The 20281-nt window shown below is 47.1% G+C and overlaps 1 protein-coding gene across 1 annotated transcript in view; it reads left to right on the forward strand.

The window, feature by feature from the left end:
- The window catches only part of VAV1 (vav guanine nucleotide exchange factor 1), a 56647-nt gene extending 39549 nt beyond the window's left edge, over nt 1–17098 (forward strand). The window contains exons 14-27 of the mRNA XM_070415961.1: nt 24–156; nt 476–585; nt 1267–1368; nt 1604–1701; nt 1784–1806; nt 1975–2020; nt 3069–3203; nt 3532–3603; nt 5054–5087; nt 9691–9807; nt 12512–12599; nt 13839–13953; nt 15234–15385; nt 16805–17098. Of these exons, the coding sequence (XP_070272062.1) occupies nt 24–156; nt 476–585; nt 1267–1368; nt 1604–1701; nt 1784–1806; nt 1975–2020; nt 3069–3203; nt 3532–3603; nt 5054–5087; nt 9691–9807; nt 12512–12599; nt 13839–13953; nt 15234–15385; nt 16805–16858 (1279 nt within the window). The 3' untranslated portion in view covers nt 16859–17098. The remainder of the gene's footprint in view (nt 1–23; nt 157–475; nt 586–1266; nt 1369–1603; nt 1702–1783; nt 1807–1974; nt 2021–3068; nt 3204–3531; nt 3604–5053; nt 5088–9690; nt 9808–12511; nt 12600–13838; nt 13954–15233; nt 15386–16804) is intronic.
- Nucleotides 17099–20281: the final 3183 nt, after the last annotated feature.

A 20281-nucleotide genomic window follows, 5' to 3' on the forward strand; every position in this document is an offset into this window, starting at 1 on the left:
GCACCTGATTCAGCTGCTCCCAGGTACGCCTTCCTGCTCGACAAAGCCCTGCTCATCTGTAAGCGCCGAGGGGACTCCTACGACCTCAAGGACTTTGTGAACCTGCACAGCTTCCAGGTTCGAGATGACTCTTCGGGAGAGCGTGACAACAAGAAGGTGGGGTTCTGTGGGCAGAACTGGGGACCCCGTTGCTGGGAAGCACCAGTGCTTGAGACACGCCTCGTGGCCTTTGCAATGCCCGTGAGCATTTGTCTCAGACGTGAGTGTGTGTGTGTGTGTGTGTGTGTGTGTGTGTGATTTTAGATATATGGGTGTGTCGTGGGCAACCCTTTGCCATGATAAATGCATGTTTTCCTGGGGGCAGAGAGGCAGGTACCAGACCCACCGTTTTCTCCTTACTGGGGTAGGGGTGGTGGACATGTGGCTCCACCTTCTGCAGGGTGGGTACTTCATTCTGAACCCCGCTTCCCTGCAGTGGACTCACATGTTTCTCCTGATCGAGGACCAAGGTGCTCAGGGCTATGAGCTGTTCTTCAAGACGCGAGAACTGAAGAAGAAGTGGATGGAACAGTTTGAGATGGCCATGTGAGACCCCCTCCTCCTCCGTCCTTATACCCTCAGAGGACTCCCACGGGTGCAGGGGCTGAGAGGCGATTCTATGCTCTTGTCTCACATCTTCTTTGACATTCTGTGGGACTCCTCTGAACCTCAGTTTCACCATCTGCGAAATGGGAGGGACAGGCTGGAGGCTGTCTGCATCCCCAGAATGCCAAGGTTCTGTGTAAGCTTTGGTTACCAACTCAGAACTGTTTCCTCCTCTTCCTCCTTTTTTTTTTTTTTTGTTTGTTTGTTCTTCCCCTTGAAGTGAAATTCACAAAACAAAAATTGAACCAATTTAAAATGTACAGTTCAGTGATTTAGTGCCTCACATTCTTGTGCAACCATGACCTCTAATTCCAAAACATTTTCATCCCCACCCCCCAAAAGGAGACCCTGCATCCGTGAAGCAGTTACTCCCCAGTTTCCCCTCCAGCCCCTGGCAACCACCAGTCTGCTTTCTGTCTCCTCCCATGTTCACAGCAGCACTGGCCCAAAGCGTCCACAGTATGGCTACACACAGTGCAATATATCCACGCAGCGGAATGGTATTCAGCTGTAAAAAGGAAGGAAGTACTGACACATCCAAGTGGCAGCATGCATGAGCACTTTCTTCTTTTTTTATGGCTGAATACTATTCCATCGTGTGGAACTGTCTCCCCTCTCCAGCTCCAACATCTACCCTGAGAATGCCACGGCCAACGGGCACGACTTCCAGATGTTCTCCTTCGAGGAGACCACGTCCTGCAAGGCTTGCCAGATGCTGCTGAGGTGGGAGTCTGAGAGGATGGGCCTGGGTCCTGGGCTTGGTCAGCACGTCCTCTTTAAAGGGGCTCCTCCAGCCATCGCTCCCCTGCGTGGGGAGGTGGGAGGCTCTCCTTTGATCTTAAGCTTCTCCATCTCTCTCCTGCTCTAAAGAGTACCCAACCCTTCATGTTAATGGTGAATGATTGGCTGTGTTCATCAACGGCACTGACTCTCCTTTATCTCATCTCCTGCATGCCAGAGGCACCTTCTATCAGGGCTACCGTTGTCATCGGTGCCGGGCACCTGCACACAAAGAGTGTCTGGGGAGGGTCCCTCCCTGTGGCCGCCATGGGCAAGGTACCAGTGGGAGACAGGGCAGGGGTGGGCTTGGTTCCGCGTGGGGTATTTCTCATTCTAACCTTTCTTTTCCCTCCCATAGATTTTGCTGGAACTATGAAGAAGGTAAGACTTTTGTGTGTGCCTGTAAATACTGGGGGGAAATGGCAGGAGGCCTCGGGAGACCCCAGCAGTGGGCATGGCCCTTTTCTGGGTGCTCAGATAGGGGCTGAGGAGTCCCCAGGCTGGGCTCAAGGTAGCCACGCTGGTTTTTCTTGGTCCTCCTCCCTCCAGGATAGGCTACATCGCCGGGCTCAGGACAAAAAGAAGAATGAGCTGGGTGAGTCCAGCACGGGGCACTGTGTATTCAGGCAGAGGGAACAGCATGTGCAAAGGCTAGGAGGCAGGAGGCAAAGCATTACGAAAGAAGTGAAAACAATTTCGTTGTGGGCTGAGAGAAATAAACCATTTGCTAATAGTCACACAGAGTCAGTGTAAAGAGTCAGATTTCATGTCTATTATATATTTATATTGATATACCTACATGTATACACATTTTCAGCTTGATTTTGCAGTAGTAAAAAATTAGAAACAACCGAAATGTGCTCAGTAGGAGGAAATATATATGAGTGTGTGTATGTGGGCATATATCACAGTATGTACCCTTACTACATCTGGCTTCTTTTATTCAGCACAATGTTGGTGAGATTCATTGATGTGGTTGCTGGTAGCAGTAGCTTGTTCCTTTTTCATTGCTGTATAATATTCCACTGTATGATTATATCACACTCTATCCAATTTATTTTAAATATATATTTTTACTGATTTGGGAGAGAAAGGGAGAGGGAGAGAGATAGAAACATCAATGATGAGAGAGAATCGTTGATTGGCTGCCTCTTGCAGTGCTCCACACTGGGGATTCAAGCCCACAACCCATACATATACCCTGACCAGGAATCAAACCGTGACCTCCAGGTTCATAGGTCGACGCCCAACCGCTGGCCCACACAGCTGGGCTGTTTATCCATTTTATTGAGGACATTTGGTTTGTTGCCAGTTTTTGGCTCTTGTGGACCAAGCTGCTGGGAACATTTTTTTGCCTATGACTTTCGTGGACATGTGTTTCCATTTCCCTTGGGAAATTGCTGGATCGCTGGGTAGACATCTGTTTAGTTTTAGTGGAGACTGCAAACAGCTTTCCAAAGTGGATTCCCACCCAGCAATGTAGGAGGAGAGTTCCAGGTGCCTCCATCCTGGCCACGCTTGGTCTTGTCAATCTTTTATAAAGCCTTGCTGCCCCAGTGGGCGGTGAGACTCAGGTCTGAGCATCCCTGAGTACCCAGCCCCGCGGTGGGACACAGATGGCAGTCTCTCTCCTCCCCTCCCAGGGCTGCCCAAGATGGAGGTTTGCCAGGAGTACTACGGGATCCCTCCACCCCCGGGAGCCTTGGGACCTTTTCTGCGGCTCAACCCCGGAGACATCGTGGAACTCACCAAGGCCGAGGCTGAGCAGAACTGGTGGGGAGGTACGGGCTGGGGATGTGGGAGTGTGGGGTCAAGGGTGTGGGTGACCCTGGAAGTGGGGTCATGGCCTCCCTGCACTCTGGCGAGGGAAGGCTGGTCTGGAGGAGGCGCCTGGGAGGGTGGTGTAGGTAGAGATTTCCAAGGCCGGCCGGGCCCTCTGAGCTGGCTGTCTTCCCAGGAAGTCGATACTGCTCGGCACATCTTTGGGTCATCCAGGTCACAGAGACAGCGATGGACGGGCAGAGTGGCCCATGAAATAGAAAGATGGACACAATGCGAGCAGATGCCTATGACCTCTCTCTCCATGTTTTTCCCTCCTGGTGTTTTAGGGCAGGAATACAGCTACCAATGAAGTTGGCTGGTTTCCCTGTAACAGGGTCAAGCCCTACGTGCATGTGAGTGCCTCAAGACTGGCCGGAGTGAGGGCAGGGGAGTCCAGAGGGGTTCTGAGAGGGCAGGCAGGCTTGGGGAGACTCCTGAGATAGGGAGGGGGCTTACCCCGTCATGGCAGGTCATTCTCAAACTTGAGGTTCTGCTGACCTCTGTCCCCACTGGCACTAATTCCCCATTCCCCCTTCCCCAGGCCCCTGGCACCTCCCATCTACTTTCTGTCTCTGTGGATCTGACTCCCCCTCGGGACCTCCTGCGAGTGGAATCACCCGGCATCTGTCCCTTTGTGCCTGGCTTATATCACTCAGTACGATGAGTTTAAGGTTCACCCATGTTGTGGTGGTGTGCCAGAATCTCCTTCCTTTTTAAGGCTACGTAATACCCCATTGTCTCATGGGCCACATCTTGCTTATCCATTCATCCCAGGATAGACACTTGGGTTGCTGCCACCTTTTGCGAGTGTGAATAATGCAGCTGTGAATGAAGGTGTATAAATAAATATCTGAGTCCCAGTTTCCAATTGTTTGAGGGTATACCCAAAAGAGCAACTGCTTTGCATGTGGTGATTTTATTTTTTTGAGGAACTGCTGCTATCTGGTTTTGCATAGAGGATGAACCATTTTCATTCTGGCTAGTAATGCAATCAGAGTTCCATATCCTCATCAACACTAACTTTTTTCCCCTTCCCTTCCTTCCCTCCCTCCCTCCCCTTCCTCCCTCCCTCCCCTTCCCTCCCTTCCCTCCCTCCCTCCCTTCCCTCCCTCCCTCCCCTCCCTCCCTCCCTTCTTTCCTTCCTTCCTTCCTTCCTTCCTTCCTTCCTTCCTTCCCTTTTCTTCCTCTTTGTCCTCTTCTCTCAGACCCCCTCTTTCATTCTGTCTCTCTTATTGTCTATCTCCCTCTCTCGGGGCAGCCCTCCTCATGGACCAGAGGTGGTAGAAATGTGCCCTTTTACATTTATTTAGATCAGGGATTGGCACACCTTCCCTGTAAGCAGACAGTACACACTTTCAGCTTCTGGGGTGAGATGCTCTCTGTTGTGGCTACTCACCTCCGCCACAGTGGTGCCAGAGCAACCAAAGATGCTCTGGTGAACGAGGAGCGTGGCCATGTTCCCGTGGGCCCTGGCTTATGAGTTTCATATTATCTTCATCTGCTGGGAAATAATAGTCTTCTTAAAATATTTTGTCAACCATTAAAAAAAATCTAAAAACCTTTCTTAGCTTGGGAGGTCATGCTAAAACAGGTGTCTGGACAATCCCTGAATTGTGTGATAGGGGACCCAGCCTCTCCCACTAGATTCGGGAACTGTCTTCCCAGTGGACAGTACAGTGCTTGGTACATGATAGGCATTCAGTAAGTGACAGCGGAGTGAGTGAATGAATGAATGAATGAACAAAGTGCCCTGAAGTCTGTTGCCAAGATGGGCTCTTTGTCCTAAGTCTTGGTCTCTTGTCCCTAGGGTCCCCCCCTCAGGACCTGTCAGTTCATCTCTGGTGAGTAGAACCACCTTCCTTCCTTCCTTTTTTTTAAAAAAAATATATTTTTTTGATTTCAGAGAGGAAGGGAGAGGGAGAGAGAGAGAAACATTAATGATGAGAGAGAATCATTGATCAGCTGCCTCCTGCACACCCTACACTGGGGACTGAGCCCAAAATCCGGGCATGTGCCCTGACCGGGAATCGAACCATGACCTCCAGGTTCATAGGTTGACGCTCAACCACTGAGCCATAACCTGCTGGGCCGCCTTCCTTACTTTCAAGTTGGGGGTCTCTCTGAGGTGGGTGCCTGAGGAGGGGCCTCCAAACCAATCAGTTATCCACTCTTTGAACCTTGGGCATTGGCGGTTGGGTCCAGCCCAGCACGGAAGCTGCTGAGGAGAGAACAGACAAAAGAGGGCCCCAAACTTTAGAAGATGATAGTCTCCTGGCAGCAAATGATGGTGACCATGGTAGTGGTGGTCCCCATTTTTTTTTGGAGCACCTACTACGTATAGAACTTTGAGGGGTGAGGGTTTACAGTGTTTGCTTTTTGGAATCTACTGGCCTGGGTTTAAATCCTGACTCCAACATTTTCCCAGCTGTGTGACCCTTGGGCTAGTAAGTCAGTGTCTCTGTACTTCAACTTTGCTCTCTGGAAACTAGATGAATATCAATATTTACATCATAGGATTGTCATGAGGCTTCATAACTGGCGCACAATAAGCACTTTATTATCTGTTGTTTTCATCATTAGCTATTGTCACATTTCATCGATCCTGAGTGTTCATTCACCGCCCCCCCCCCCCCCACACACACACACATTTTAACATCTTTTACAATCAAGGAGCCTCCGTCTTCACCTTATTTTATGGGTAGTGGTTTTCATTTTGTAATGGTCCAATAAAGAACGGTGCATTTTACAGTCGTTAGCGACTTAGACCTGACCCAACAAGCGTGTTGCTTTTATGACCATGTGTCAGCACATGTAATTCTTGTCACAGCCCTTTTGGAGTAGGTGCTATTCTTAACTCCCTTTTTGCAGAGGAGGAAACGGAGGCTCAGAGAGGAGAAGGGATCTGTTCAGTGTCACACAGCGAGGGAAGTGACAGAGGTGGGATTCCACCCAAGTTGGCCTGACTCCAGGGCCTGACTTTCTGCCTCTGAGAGTCATGGTAACACGATGAGCATAGAACAACCTTGTGCATTTCATAGATGAGGTGCTTCGACTGCATTCCTCGCCATTTGCCAAAAGTGTTCCTCTGTGGCCGGTGGGCTTCTCACCTTCTTTCTAGAAGAAGGGAATTTGGGGCTCAGAGCGGAAAAACCAGTTCCTGAGGTCACAGAGCATCTAGGGGGCAAAGCCAGGATTCCAACCACAGTGTCTCCAGGCTGTGCTCACTCTGCCCACCCCTGCCGGGAAGTGGTCACCAGAGCGGAAAACGGGGTGAGGAGAGTGAGACATTCACTGTGGGGTGGAAAAATCGAAGGGGGCACCAAAAAACCTCAGGCATTGAGGCCCACAACATTTTAATGTAACATTTTAAAAAATTAAGATCAAGGTAAAAAAATATCCTTGATGAGCAAGACATCAAAGTTGTAAATACAGATAGGGTATGACAGGGCTGGGAGTAGGAAGAGGGGAACTGTGTTGAATCAGGCCAAGTGCAGAAATCAGACCGTGTGTTTATTTAAAATGTTGACATTTTGCTCATCATGGGGTTTTTTTTGCACTCATTTAAAAAATATATGTTTTTATTGATTTGAGAGAGACAGAGAGACAGAGAGACAGAGAAGCATCGATGTGAGAGAGAAACATTGATCAGTTGCCTCCCAGCGTGCACCCCCACTGGGGATAGAACCCACAAACTGGGCATGTGCCCTGACCGGAATCGAACTGGCAGCCTTCTGGTGTACAGGATGATGCTCAACCAACTGAGCCACACTGGCCAGGGCTGCAGTCATTTTTAAAATTTTTATTTATTGATTGATTTTAGGAGAGAGAAAAACATTGATTTGTTGTTCCACTTACTTATGCATTCATTGGTTGCTTCTTGTATGTGCCCTGACCAGGGATTGAACCCACAATCTTAGTGTATCAGGATGACACTCTAACGAATGAGATACCTGGCCAGGGCCAAATTCATTTTTAAAATTGAGGTGAAATTCACATAACATAAAATTAACCATGTTAAGCCCTAGCCGGTTTGGCTCAGTAGATACAGCATCGACCCAGAGACTGAAGGGTCCCCAGGTCGATTCGGTCAGAGGCACGTACCTCTGTTTCAGGCTTAATCCCCAGATCCCCAATCCTGGTTGGGGCGCATGTGGGAGACAACCTATCAATATGTCTTTCTCACATTGACGTTTCTTTCTCTCTGTCTCTCCCCCACCCTCCCACTCTCTCTAAAAATCAATGGGAAAATATCCTTGGGTGAAGATTTAAAAAATTTGACCATTTTAAGTATAATTTATATTCATGGTTAAATTTATATTACATATTTATAATTATATATCAGCTATAATTATATATTATCTAGAATTAATAATTGTTCTACTTATTTATGCATTGTTTATGTTATGTTTATATTTATAGTATACATTAATACTCATTTATATATCATCTATAATTATATATCTGTAATTAACATTTGTTACATATTCACATTTATTTATTATCTAGTTTATATTATCTATAATTACCATATTATTTATGTTACAGATTCACATTTATAGCATAAATATATTCATATTCACATTTATATATTATTTATAATTGTATATAATCTATAATTAATATGCTTATTATATATTTACATTTACAACATAAATATACCCATATTGACAATTATATTCAACTAGAGGCACAGTGCATGAATTATATTCAACTAGAGGCACAGTGCATGAATTCATGCCTGGGTAGGGTCGGCCAGGTTGGCGGGCCAGCCTTGCCCCCGATGGGGGAGGAGGGGCGGGGGCTGATCGGGGATGGGGCTGGCCCAGTTGAACTCCCGGTCAAGGAGACAATTTGCATATTGGCCTTTTAATATATAGGAAGGATGGCACTTTAGTACATTCACAGTGATGTATGTATATTATTTCTTTCTTGCTGGAAAACATCTTCATTCCCCCTAAAAAAAAAGCCCTGTCCCCCATTAGCAGTTACCTCTCTTCCCTCCCCAACCCCTGGCCACCACTAACCCACTTCCTGTCTCTGGATGTGCCTGTTCTGGACTTTTCACATGAATGGAGTCACACACTGTGTGGCCTTTTGTGTGTGGCTTCTCTCACTGAGCATCATGTGTTCAAGGTTCATCCATGTTGTAACTACTGCCAGGACTTTGCTCCTTTTTATGGCTGCTTTTGTAGTCTTCTTGAGTTTTAAAAACCTTACATTAAAATACTACTTTTAAAAATTAAATTTATTGAAGTGGCCTTGGTGAATAACATTATCTAAGTTTTAAGTGTATAATTTTTAAGAAATATATATATTTTATTGATTTCAGAGGGAAGGAGAGAGAATCATTGATTGGCTGCCTCCTACATGCCTCCACACTGGAGATCGAGCCCAAAACCCAGGCATGTGCCCTGACCCGAAATCATACCATGACCTCCTGGTTCATAGGTCAATGCTCATCCATGCTAGCTGGGCTGCCTTTATGTTATGTTGATGGTTTCTTCTGCTGTGCAGAAACGTTTTAGTTTGATATAGTCCCATTCATTTATTTTTGCTTTTCCTTCCCTTGCCTCTAAGGTCAAGTTCATAAAATTCTCTCTGAGACCAAGGTCTATTAAGTTTAGAACCCGTGTTTTCTTCTTTGTGGTTTTAATGTTTTAGGTCTTATATTTAAGTCTTTAATCCATTTTAAGTTAATTTTTGTGAATGGTGTCAAATAGCAGTCTAGTTCCACGGCTTCCCAATTTTCCCAACACCATTTATTGAAGTGGCTTTCTTTTCTGTTATGCGTTTTTGACTCCTTTGTCAAAAATTAGTTGCCCATATACGTGTTGGTTTATTTCTGGGCTCTCAATTTTGTTCCACTGGTCTGTGTGTCTGTTTTCCTGCCAGTACACTGTTTTGATTATTGTAGCTGTGTAGTAGACTTTGAAGTCAGGGGGGCTGATACCTCTGGCTTCGTTCTTTTTTACTCAGGATCGCTTTGGCTATTTGGGGTCTTTGGTGGTTCCATACAAATTTGATAATTTTTTGTTCTATTTCTGAAAAAAATGCCATTGGGGTTTTGATGAGGATTGCATTAACTCAGTATATTGCTTTAAGTAAAATGGCCATTTTAACTAAGTTGATGCTTCCAATCCATGAACATGGAGTATCTTCCCATTTCTTTGTGGCTTCTTCAATTTTGTTCAACAATGTGAAGTACTACTTGTTATTATTTATCTTGATGGCTGAATTTTTTGACCCACCCCACCCCCCCACCCTTTAAATTGCTCACTTCTGGACCCTGGCCACTGCCTTCTCCGGACTTGTTTTGGTGTCTAAAGGCAGTTGGACTTGGGCTGTCACCAACTTAAAAAAAAGTCACAAGGGTTAGGAGAAAACGTGACCCCATGTGGCCATATGGGGTCTGTGCAGACCTCTCTCCTTGGTGTGTCTTGGCAGGTACGCTGGCCCCATGGAGCGCGCCGGAGCAGAAAGCATCCTCACCAACCGCTCCGACGGGACCTTCTTGGTGCGGCAGCGGGTGAAGGACGCAGCAGAGTTTGCCATCAGCATTAAGTAATACCCCCCTCCCTGACCCCACCTCCCCCTGTGACCTGGGTGACGCAAGTGGCTGGGAGGAAGGGAGTGTACAGTCACGATTGCCATCTTTCTTTCTTTCTTTCTTTCTTTCTCTCTTTCTTTCTTTCTTTCTTTCTTTCTTTCTTTCTTTCTTTCTTTCTTTCTTCCTTTCTCTTTCTTTCTTTCTTTCTTTCTTTCTTTCTCTTTCTTTCTTTCTTTCTTTCTTTCTTTCTTTCTTTCTTTCTTCCTTTCTCTTTCTTTCTTTCTTTCTTTCTTTCTTTCTTTCTCTTCTCTTTCTTTCTTTCTTTCTTTCTTTCTTTCTTTCTTTCTTTCTCTTTCTTTCTTTCTTTCTTTCTTTCTTTCTTTCTTTCTTTCTTTCTTTCTTTCTTCCTTCCTTTCTTTCTTTTCCTTCCTTCCTTCCTTCCTTCCTTCCTTCCTTCCTTCCTTCCTCTCTCTCTCTCTCTCTCTCTCTCTTTCTTTCTTTTTTGTAAGAGAACATTTATATGGCAAATTACAGAGGTAGAAAAAGTAATTCCTAGAAGACATGGCTTACGAAACAAGCCATAGAGGTCCAGGAACGCCCCTGGAGCTTGGAGTGAGGAAGCTGAGGGTAACGAGCCTGGGGCAGGGAGGAGACGGGGAAAGAGAAAGGCACTGTGTGCTCCCGGGTGGCAGAGCGCCAATAGCCACCTTGTATTCAACCCCTGGGGTCTGAGTGCGTTTAAACAAATGTATTTCCTTTAAACGACTGACAACCCACAAGGAAGATGTGTTTCCTAGGGAGGTTCCAAAAGGCACTGAGCACCCCCCTAGGAAGAGGCAGAGCAAGGATGTCACCTGAACCGGAATCTCACACACACACACACCCTGTCTCTTGTGCTTCTCTGGTTGCGGAGGGCAGCTGCCCAGCCCGCTCAGGGTGACTCACTTCCTCGTAGGTTTGTAGTTGTGTCTCTATCTTAAACGGGGCCTGCCCTGTGGGAGTCTTTTGCTGCCGGGATCGCCAGAGATGTGCATTTGTTTGTGTGGGACCCACGAGCAGGTTCATTTTCCTTTAGGTTGATTCCTTAGTTTCCTCAGACTACACCGGCAGTTCAAGTTCAAGCTCCTGGTGATGGACACAAGAAAATGGAATGGTCACGGCCAAGACTCAAGATAGAGGGGGAGGCTCTTAGGGAAGGGGGGCCGCTGCAGGTCTTGGACTCTGTTCTCAGAGCTGCTACTGAGTTGCTAACCTGTTGCTAAACTGAGCTCAAGGCTGAGTCATGAACATCCCGAAACAACAACTGCGGCCGAACCTCCTCCTTGTAGTTTCCCCCCCACTCGGTTGCATATTTAAACTAACGAAGCTGGGGTAACTCAGCCAGCGGCTCTTCATTTGCAGGAAAGAAAGAATGACACTGGGGATTTTGCCTTGACAGACCATGCCTCTGTTTGTTCTCCCCTGGAACACAATTTTGGTTGGTACCTGAAAAACCTGTGTCTCCAGGGCTGCAACTTTTTGCTTAAATGAAAGCCTTTTGTTCTTGATGTCAGTCTGAACCGCTCCTTGGTTGACACGCAGACCTTGTTGAGGGCGGGCTGAGGCTATGAATTCCCAAGGGTGGCTTTCTGTGTGGGGGCTGAGACAGACAGAGATGTTTATCATCCTGGCTGCGCTGATGGATGGCGTTTTCTAGCGCCCCCCCTCCCCCCCCCTCTTCCTGAGGGCGAAGCTTCTTGACAGTCCAGCCTTACAGGGTATGGGTGGGTCTCAGGCCAACTCGCACCTGGAGGGACCCCGTAACTCTCCTCATGTCTCTGTGATCAATGAGACATAAGCTTCCTGGTTTCCAAGATGAGCAAACTCCTTAGGGTCGCAGTTCATGCTTACTGCTTAGTTTACTGCTTCGTGTTTAGTTTTGTCCTCATTTCTGGCATCTGGGCATTTCCCTTTTCTTTTGAGAACTCAGCACTTTGCTCCTCGGCATTTCTAGGGGTTTTCTGTGTGGGAGGAGGTTTGGTTTTCTAGTTCTCCAAACTGGCCGAAGTGACCATCTCTTCCCCGTCCTCGCTGCTCTGTGGTCTGCCATGTGGTTTAAGCTAGACACCGTAGGTCTCGTCCTATCTACTGTGGACCAGCGATTTTCAACCTTCTTCATCGTGTGGCACATAAACTAATTACCCAAATTCTGTGGCACACCAAAAAATACATTTTTTTGGCCAATCTTACAAAAACAAAAGTTTAATTTTGATTTATTCACACTGGACGGCTGTTGTGTTGTCATTTTTAAATTTAACAATCTGATGGAAAAGACGTCAGTGCCCTGGCTGAAAGAGTCAGGTATGGCCTGTTTTAAAAATTCGTGCGTCACACGGGTTGAAAATCACCCTTCTAGAACATTCCTTTCTTTGTAAGACCTGACTTCTCAACAACCTGTGAGTCCAGGAAGACGACTCCTGTTATCTTAGGAAGATCTGGAGCCTTAGAGGAAGAAAGGAAGTTAGAGCAGAAAAGGCCCGAGGGAAGGAACCAGTTGGTGCAGCAGCAGGAGGCAGCTTCAGTCTTGGGCTCCAGTGGTCGCCCCCTCCCTGAAGCAGCGGAGACTGCTTTTCCCATGGTTTGGGGTACAGCCTGGGGCGGAGGCTTGGCTGAGTATGGGCCTGGGTCCCCAGCCTCAGGGCTCAATGACCATCTCGCCCACTCTCTCCCTGCTTCCAGGTACAATGTTGAGGTCAAGCACATTAAAATCATGACGGCGGAAGGACTGTACCGGATCACAGAAAAGAAGGCCTTCCGGGGGCTGGCGGTAAGGGCCGATCTTCCCCTAACTCCAGTTTTCCAGAATGCAGGCAGGGCCCTTCCTGAGGCTCCATCTTGGACGGCCTCCCTCTTATCCTTATTCACAGGGGTCCCTCCAAGGGCACTTTGGATCAATTGGCCTTAAAGGCAATCCCCTCATGACCAATAGTGATGATGGGGATGGTAATCACAGTCCTAAGTAACAGCAGTGAGCACTGACAGAGCACTTACTGAGTGCCACACAGGGTATAGACAGGCTATCAGTGAATGCCCTCAGAAGTCACTCTCTGAGTTCCCGTTTCACAGATGGGTGACGCTGAGACTAGCAGGGTCCCTGTTTCTGTCAGACTTGAAGATTTAGCTCTGCCTAATCCGTTTCATGATCACCTGACTGAGCATGTGCCCTGACCAGGAACTGAACCCGAAACCTTTCGGTTCATGGGACTCCGCTCGACCAACTGAGCCACTCCAGCTGGGCCAGGAGCCCTTCTTAATAGAGATCTTCTTCTCAGGGTCCACATGGGCATCTTGGGAATCTAGAACTCTAAAACGCAAACATGTCCTTTTACAGAATAGCCCCGAGTTGTTTACTTGTTATTAGCATCAGCTTGAGCATTTGTGTAATAAATGCTCCGACGGGCAATACATCTGGGACTTGAATTCAGATCAGCCATATTTCAGAAGCCAGCACTTAGCGGCTCTATTTCACGGCCTCCGCAGAGGCTGAGTTCTGGATCCACGCTCTCCCGGCCATGGGACCCTGGCCAAGGCACTTGGCTTCTCTGTGACTCATTTTCACCATTTATAAAACACTTGGTACCACGAACATACTCCCCTCGGGATGATTAGGAGATTTTGATGACGTATGGTTGCACTCTGCCCAGCACCTATTAGGTGCTTAATTATTATTATAATTAATTACAAAAATAAGGCTCCTGGCACCCGCATGGGAGCCCGGTTTGATTTTGGTGAGGTGGTCGTTAGGTAGGTTGATTATTGTGTAAATGTGTCGTGAAGCAGATTGGTTATTAGAGGGACTGGCTGTAGGCAATGTGGTCTCTCCCCCATAAAATGGCCCTGGCTGTGCAGAAATGGAATGAGCTTCCCATCATGGGGATTATTCAAGGAGTCACTTGCCAGGGAGGCCTCCTGCTTCATAGGAGGAGTTGGATGTGGCTCCTTCCGGGGCTGCCCCCTCAGGGGCGGGCCTGCTGGAATAGCATCTGTCCTGCTGCCCCCCTGCCAGGAGCTGGTGGAGTTTTACCAGCAGAACTCCCTGAAGGATTGCTTCAAGTCGCTGGACACCACCCTGCAGTTCCCTTTCAAGGAGCCTGAGAGGAGAGCCATAAGCAAACCGACAGGTAGGATGCACCAGGCTGGGGGCCTGCAGCCCCAGCTCCTTCACATCGTGGAGAGAAGGCTGGGGGATACCATGGACATTCCTTCCAGTGGGCGTGGGGAGGTCCTATCTGTGAATCAGGGACCCTTCCTACTCCTGCCCGTCCCTTTGCTCTGGAGTGGTTTGCATAGGTGGCTCAGGGGTTATGTCTTTATATTGGGGAAGATGGGGACACTGGGCACCAGCAGGGTCCTCACCTGCACCTTTTAAGCCTATATTTTTGTAACAATATCAAGGATTTATTAGTATCTACAGCCTTCTCCTACAAAAAGGCGACTCCTGTGGTGCACTCTAACTTCCCCTTTCCTTTGCATCTCTTACCCACTGGATTTGTTGAAATTATCTGGAATGTTGGATATAGTTTTCTATAATTTAAAATAATTATGACATATATTTATGAATCCTTGCATAACAATTGAATTTGACTTGTAAAAACAGAATCAAGAATTACTTAGACCCTATATTTCTTGTTTCTGATGTTTTTCTTTATTTTTTAAATTTCTTACTTTGTTTCAAATTTTGTTTTCCTGGCATACATTCTGAAGTATGTTTTTCAGAAAAGTCATATGGGTTGTGTAGTGTCTGAATTTTTTTTATGTCCTAAATGTTTTTTTTTTTAAGATATTTTAAAAGTAATTATCATGAAACTATTTTATGACTGAAAAAGCAAAACAAGGTAACATGAGGACTCCAAGACAAAAATTATTTCTGTTCACGTCACTAAATCGAATAAATGTTTCTGTCTGCCTGCATGTTACTGATTTGTACTGGCATAGATATGGATGCCAATCTTATCATATTTGCAGAAATACTACAAATTAATTACAGTGTCACTTACATTGTCCTATGGAAAGGTCTCTGTGTCTTTTACCCCTGCTTATCTTTCTCTCCTTTCCTCTTTTCTGACTCTGGGTCCTTCTTAAAATAATTAATATTTAATAGCTTAAAATGATTTTTTCCACATCATTTCTCTGCTTCCTTTACTATAAATATATACAAACCATCTTAAAAATTATTATGGTATTACTTTCTAAATTTGGACACTGGTTGGGCTGCAAGGATGATTTGGGGAGTACAACTGTGTCCCCTCGGAGCACGGGGCACCCAGCACTGCACAGAGATGCATTGAAGGACCCTTCATCCTAGTGTTACCCTCTTGGGGGCATTATCCTCCCACTGCGCCTGGATGGTGGGCCGGTGTCTGCCCACGGCTTCTTACCACCTCTGCTCTCCCCTACACAGCGGGAAGCACCAAGTATTTTGGCACAGCCAAAGTCCGCTACGACTTCTGCGCCAGGGACCGATCCGAGCTGAACCTCAAGGAGGGTGACATTGTCAAGATCCTTAACAAGAAGGGGCAACAAGGCTGGTGGCGAGGGGAGATCTATGGCCGGGTGAGTCAGGGCGGAGCTTGGCATCTCAGGCATCCTGGCCTCAATGAAGCTGTACCGGAATTATGGGCTGGAGCAGCTGGGGAGTGGCCCATGGGAGGCCTTACCTGGTTAAGGGGAGTGAGGGACATAGAGGTTTCATTCATTGATGCAACTTGAATTTACTTATTGAGCACCTACTACGTGCCAGACCTGCTGAGTGCGGGGAAGACAAAAATGAGCACAGTACAATCCCTGCCCTCGTGAAACTCATAGTCTAGTGAAGAGGACAAACCTGTAATCAAGGAGTTGCAATGCTGAATGGCCAACATTGTGATGGGGAATCGCCGGGCAGCGTGAAAGCCCTAAGGGGCGCAGGTCAGGACAGCTTATAGGAGGCCAAGCTGACCGCTGAGGGTTTTTTGTCTCTCGTTCACTGTAGTATCACCAGTGCCTGGCACACAGTAGGTGCTCAATAAAATATTGAGTGCATGAAGAGGCAGAGCTGGGATTAACCACTTTTCCCCGTTGTACTTTTTCGCCTGTCTGAATTCAGACTGTCAGGCGGGACCTCAAGATTTCTCAAAAATGTTTGTTTCTGCCTGGTTTTTATGTTTGTTTTACAAAGGCAGAGAGTCTTTATTCCATCTGTTGATGAATCCCTAACCTCTAGAGTGCTCCTTCACTTGTAATGGTTTCTCAGAAATAATTGTTGAATAAAGACAAAGAATGGGTTAGGAGCTTATGTCCTCCTGAGGGGAGACATGTGAAAAAGTGACCTGGAATATTGCTTAGGTGAAGAGTGTAGTGAAAGACCATGAAGGAAGGTTAGTCTGCAGTAGAAGACAATTAGGGTGTGAGAGAGCCTTTGGGGGGTGTTTAGGAAGGTCTAAGCTGTAAAGCATTTACCCATCCACCCTGGCATCCATCCATCCATCCATCCATCCATCCACCCAACCATGCATCCTTCCAATAAATATTCTTTAAGTGTATACTGTGTGCCAGGAACTATTCTAGGCTCTTGGCACTCAGTGGTGAATAAGACACAAGAATCGCTGCCTTATGGAGTTTATATTGTAGTGTGTGTGTGTGTGTGTTTGTGGGAGAGACAGGTAACAAGTCCATAAATAATAACATAAACAATCACTAGATGGAGATAAGTGCTATGGAGAAACTACAGTGGAAAAAGGGCTGAATATTGGGGTGAGTGGGGTTTGCAGTTTTAAACAGGAAGTCCTTACTGGTAAGGTACTGTGTGAGTAGAGAATGGTGTGGGGGGAGGGGGTGGTCAGCTGTGCATGTATCTGAGGGGTGTATTTTCTGGGGAGGAAGATATGGCAGGTGCAAAGGCCCTGAGGTGGGAGGAAACCTGCCTGCTGAGCCGAAGAACCGCAGGAGGAATCGTGTACGCCCTGCCCTGACTCCTTCCTCGTCTCTTTCCAGATTGGCTGGTTCCCCTCGAACTATGTGGAGGAGGATTATTCTGAGTACTGCTAGCTCTGGCACACCGGCAGGAGGGCGAGAAGCTGCAGGCTGTGAGTCCAAGACGAGCAGGCTGCGTGGCCAGGGGCTGTGACAGGTCCCAGCGGGCGGAGAATCCGAGATGGACTACGAGGGCCTGCGTCCAGTTGACGGGGCTTCTGGGGCGATGCCCGGCCATGGTTAATTTATAACACACTGATTTCCCCTGGGGTCTCCTCGGGAAGGTGGGGCTCAAGGCAACCGCTTTGAATAAAATGATGAATGGAGGGACTGGTGTTGTTCAGGGGCCCTGCAAGGGGAAGAAGGGGAAGGGATGCTGGGGCACAGACAGACCCACCCACTGAACCCTGCCTTCCAGCCTTACCACCCTTCTCTGCCATTTAAAATAAGACCTGAAGGCCCCAGCCAGTTTGGCTCAGTGGATAGAGTGTCGGCCTGCGGACCAAAGGGACCCAGGTTCGATTCTGGTCAAGGGCACATGCCTGGGTTTCGGGCTCATGCCTGGGTTTAGGGCTCGGTCCAATGTGCAGGAGGCAGCCAATCAATGATTCCCTCTCATCATTGATGTTTCTATCTCTCTCTCCTTCTCTCTGAAATCAATAAAAATATATTTAAAAAAAAAAAGACCTGAAGTAGGAAACAGACCCCCAGGTAGCAGAAAAGCATTTGACTCTCACAGACTCGATCCCAAAATGTAATGCGCGTTTGCTTTTTCTATAACGGAACTTGATTGCTAGTTGGAGCCCCTCTGATTCTGCCGGGAGGTCATCACTTTGGTTCAGTTGAGCCTGGGTCTCCTTAGTCCGTTCTCCCCAAGATCATGTTGACATCCCAGGGGCTGTGGCCCTGGGGTGTTGGGGAGACCACTGGGTGCTGATCGTCTGTCACCCTGCCACCTGCTGCGATGTCATTGCTTCTGCCTCACCTGTGGTTCCTCTGTGGCTTCCACCTCCCACTCAGGCTGTCTTTCCTTGAAGGTTGGGTGGAATGACTCTGCCCCTGCGTTGCCCTGGGGTGGTCATTTGCAACCCTTTTCCTTCTCCAGAGCGTCCTGGTTGGGTGATACATTATATGGTCACTGTCTTAGGTTGGGCTTTTCCAGAGGCAGCGCCCCGACAAGGACTGGGGGTTTTGTTTCACATACAGATGTCCAATTTTCCAGCACGATTTGTTGGAAAAGGCGATGCCTTTCTCTATAGAATCGCCTTTGTACCTTGGTTGAGAATCGATTGGCCATAGATGCATGGGTCTATTTCTGGACTGTCTATTCTGTTTCATCGATCTGTGTCTCCTCTTTCACCATTACCACTCTGTCTCGATTACTGTGGCTTTATAGCAGGTCTTGGACTCAGATAATAAAAGCCTGCGATCTCTCAGTTGGAGAATTTTTTGCCATCTGGAGTAGCTGGCAGTGAGACACAGTTTAGTTGGTGAGCCCAGCAGGTCCTGGCTCCTTGATATTTCATCGTTTGTTCATAAGTCCTCTCCGTTTGCATTTTATCAGAGGCAGCAGGAAGAAGCCAGTGGACACTCTCAGTATTCTGCTATATCACTGAGCTCGTTACATTCATTTCTTCTTCTCTGGGTTATTGCAGGTGACAGACTTTCTGCCGGCATGTAACATGGTGCCCCTTCCTTCCCGTTCCCAGCAGCGTTTTTCTGAAGGCCTCACTGGCCTCCTTCTCGGAGCTCCATTGGCTTTTAGTGACCCCAAGGCCCCGGGAAGGTCTCAGATGTGTGGTTGGAGCTTAGTCTCCTGTGCGGTTGTAGTCACGTGGAGCTGGAGCGGGGCAGGGGTGGGGGGGCAGCTGGGTGCTGACCTGGTCTCTCTCTCTCTCTCTCTCTCTCTATCTCTATCTCTATCTCTATCTCTATCTCTATCTCTATCTCTATCTATCTCTCTCTCATCATGGAGTCCAGGCTCCTCCATGAGCCTCTGCACAGGCTCGTTGGGGGTTGCTCACAGCGTGTTGGTAACAGGGAGGCCAGGCTGCATGTATGGAAGCTGAAGGCTTTCAGGTGTGTTCCAGCTCACAAGGAAGAAGCTGCACCGCCTTTTTTTTTTTTTTAATTAATCTTCACCCGAGAATATGTTTTCCATTGATTTTCAGAGAGTGGAAGGGAGGGAGGGAGCGGGGTAATTATTTAATGCATTTCCTCATTTCCTCCTTCTTGAGACTTCCTCAAAGTCAGTGGGATGCCGGAGGTAGCTCACAGTGGTTATGAAAGCTGTAAAATGTTCAGGAGTTCTGCATGCTGGTTGTTAAACACAGCAATGATTTTACATTATATAATCTCATACTTGAATAGGTTAAATTACAAACAGGTAATAAATGCATAATGCTCATCACTTCCTAATTATTTTATACATTCTGCTGTTACTTATGTTCTGTGGTTAGTCTATTGTATCTGCATGGCGGAACTACTATAGAGTGGTGTGACGCTGCAGCTCTTCCCAACTCCGCGTTCAGCAGCATTAGGCCAGATAGTTCTTCCTTGGCTTTTCCCTCATGACCACAAGATGGCTGTTGCAGCTCCTCAGGTTATTAACCACATCTGTGTGCCCGGCAGGAGGAAGGGAACGCAGTCTTTCCCAGAAATTTCCAGCAGGTTAGGCACTCTCACTTCCCTAGAGCAATCACTTTAACTCTCTTAACAGTCTCTTTCCCCTATGTATTATCTCTATTTTATTAAATAAAATATTTATTTAGGCCCTGGCTGATTTGGCTCAGTGGATAGAGCGTCAGCCTGTGGACCAAAGGGTCCCAGGTTCGATTCAGGTCAAGGACCCTGGTCAGGGCTCATCCTCCCCGGCCCAGGCCCTGGTCAGGGCTCATGCAGGAGGCAACCAATCAATGTGTTTCTCTCACATCAATGTTTCCCTCTGTCTTTCCCTCTCTCTTCTACTCTCTCTGAAAAAGCAATGGAAAATATCCTCGGGTGAGGATTAACAAATATATAAATTATTTAGTTATTTCTATACCCCCCCCCCCATTCATATATCTATTGTCTCTCAAGTATGGAAGGTAAAGATTTATCTTTCTCTAGTCCTACCCTCACCTGCTCCACATGCTACACACATACAAACTTCCTTATTTCATATTCTAAGTATAGTTTTGGTACTACTTAATTTTTGAAATAGATTTTAACTTTGTATTTAATATTTTAGCCCTGACCGGTTTGGCTCAGTGGATAGAGCGTCAGCCTGCGGACTGAAGGGTCCCAGGTTCGATTCCAGTCAAGGGCATACACCTTGGTTGCGGGCACATCCCCAGTAGGGGGTGTGCAGGAGGCAGCTGATTGATGTTTCTCTCTCATCGATGTTTCTAACTCTCTATCCCTCTCCCTTCCTCTCTGTAAAAAATCAATAAAATATATTTTAAAAAATATTTTAAAAACACCAAACCAACAAAATTACCTTTATCAGGTGACCAAGGT

The sequence above is a fragment of the Myotis yumanensis genome, unplaced genomic scaffold, assembly GCF_028538775.1.
Source record: "Myotis yumanensis isolate MYYU_CA2020_CCGP unplaced genomic scaffold, mMyoYum1.0.hap1 SCAF_5, whole genome shotgun sequence".
In the NCBI taxonomy this organism is placed as follows: Eukaryota; Metazoa; Chordata; class Mammalia; order Chiroptera; family Vespertilionidae; genus Myotis; species Myotis yumanensis.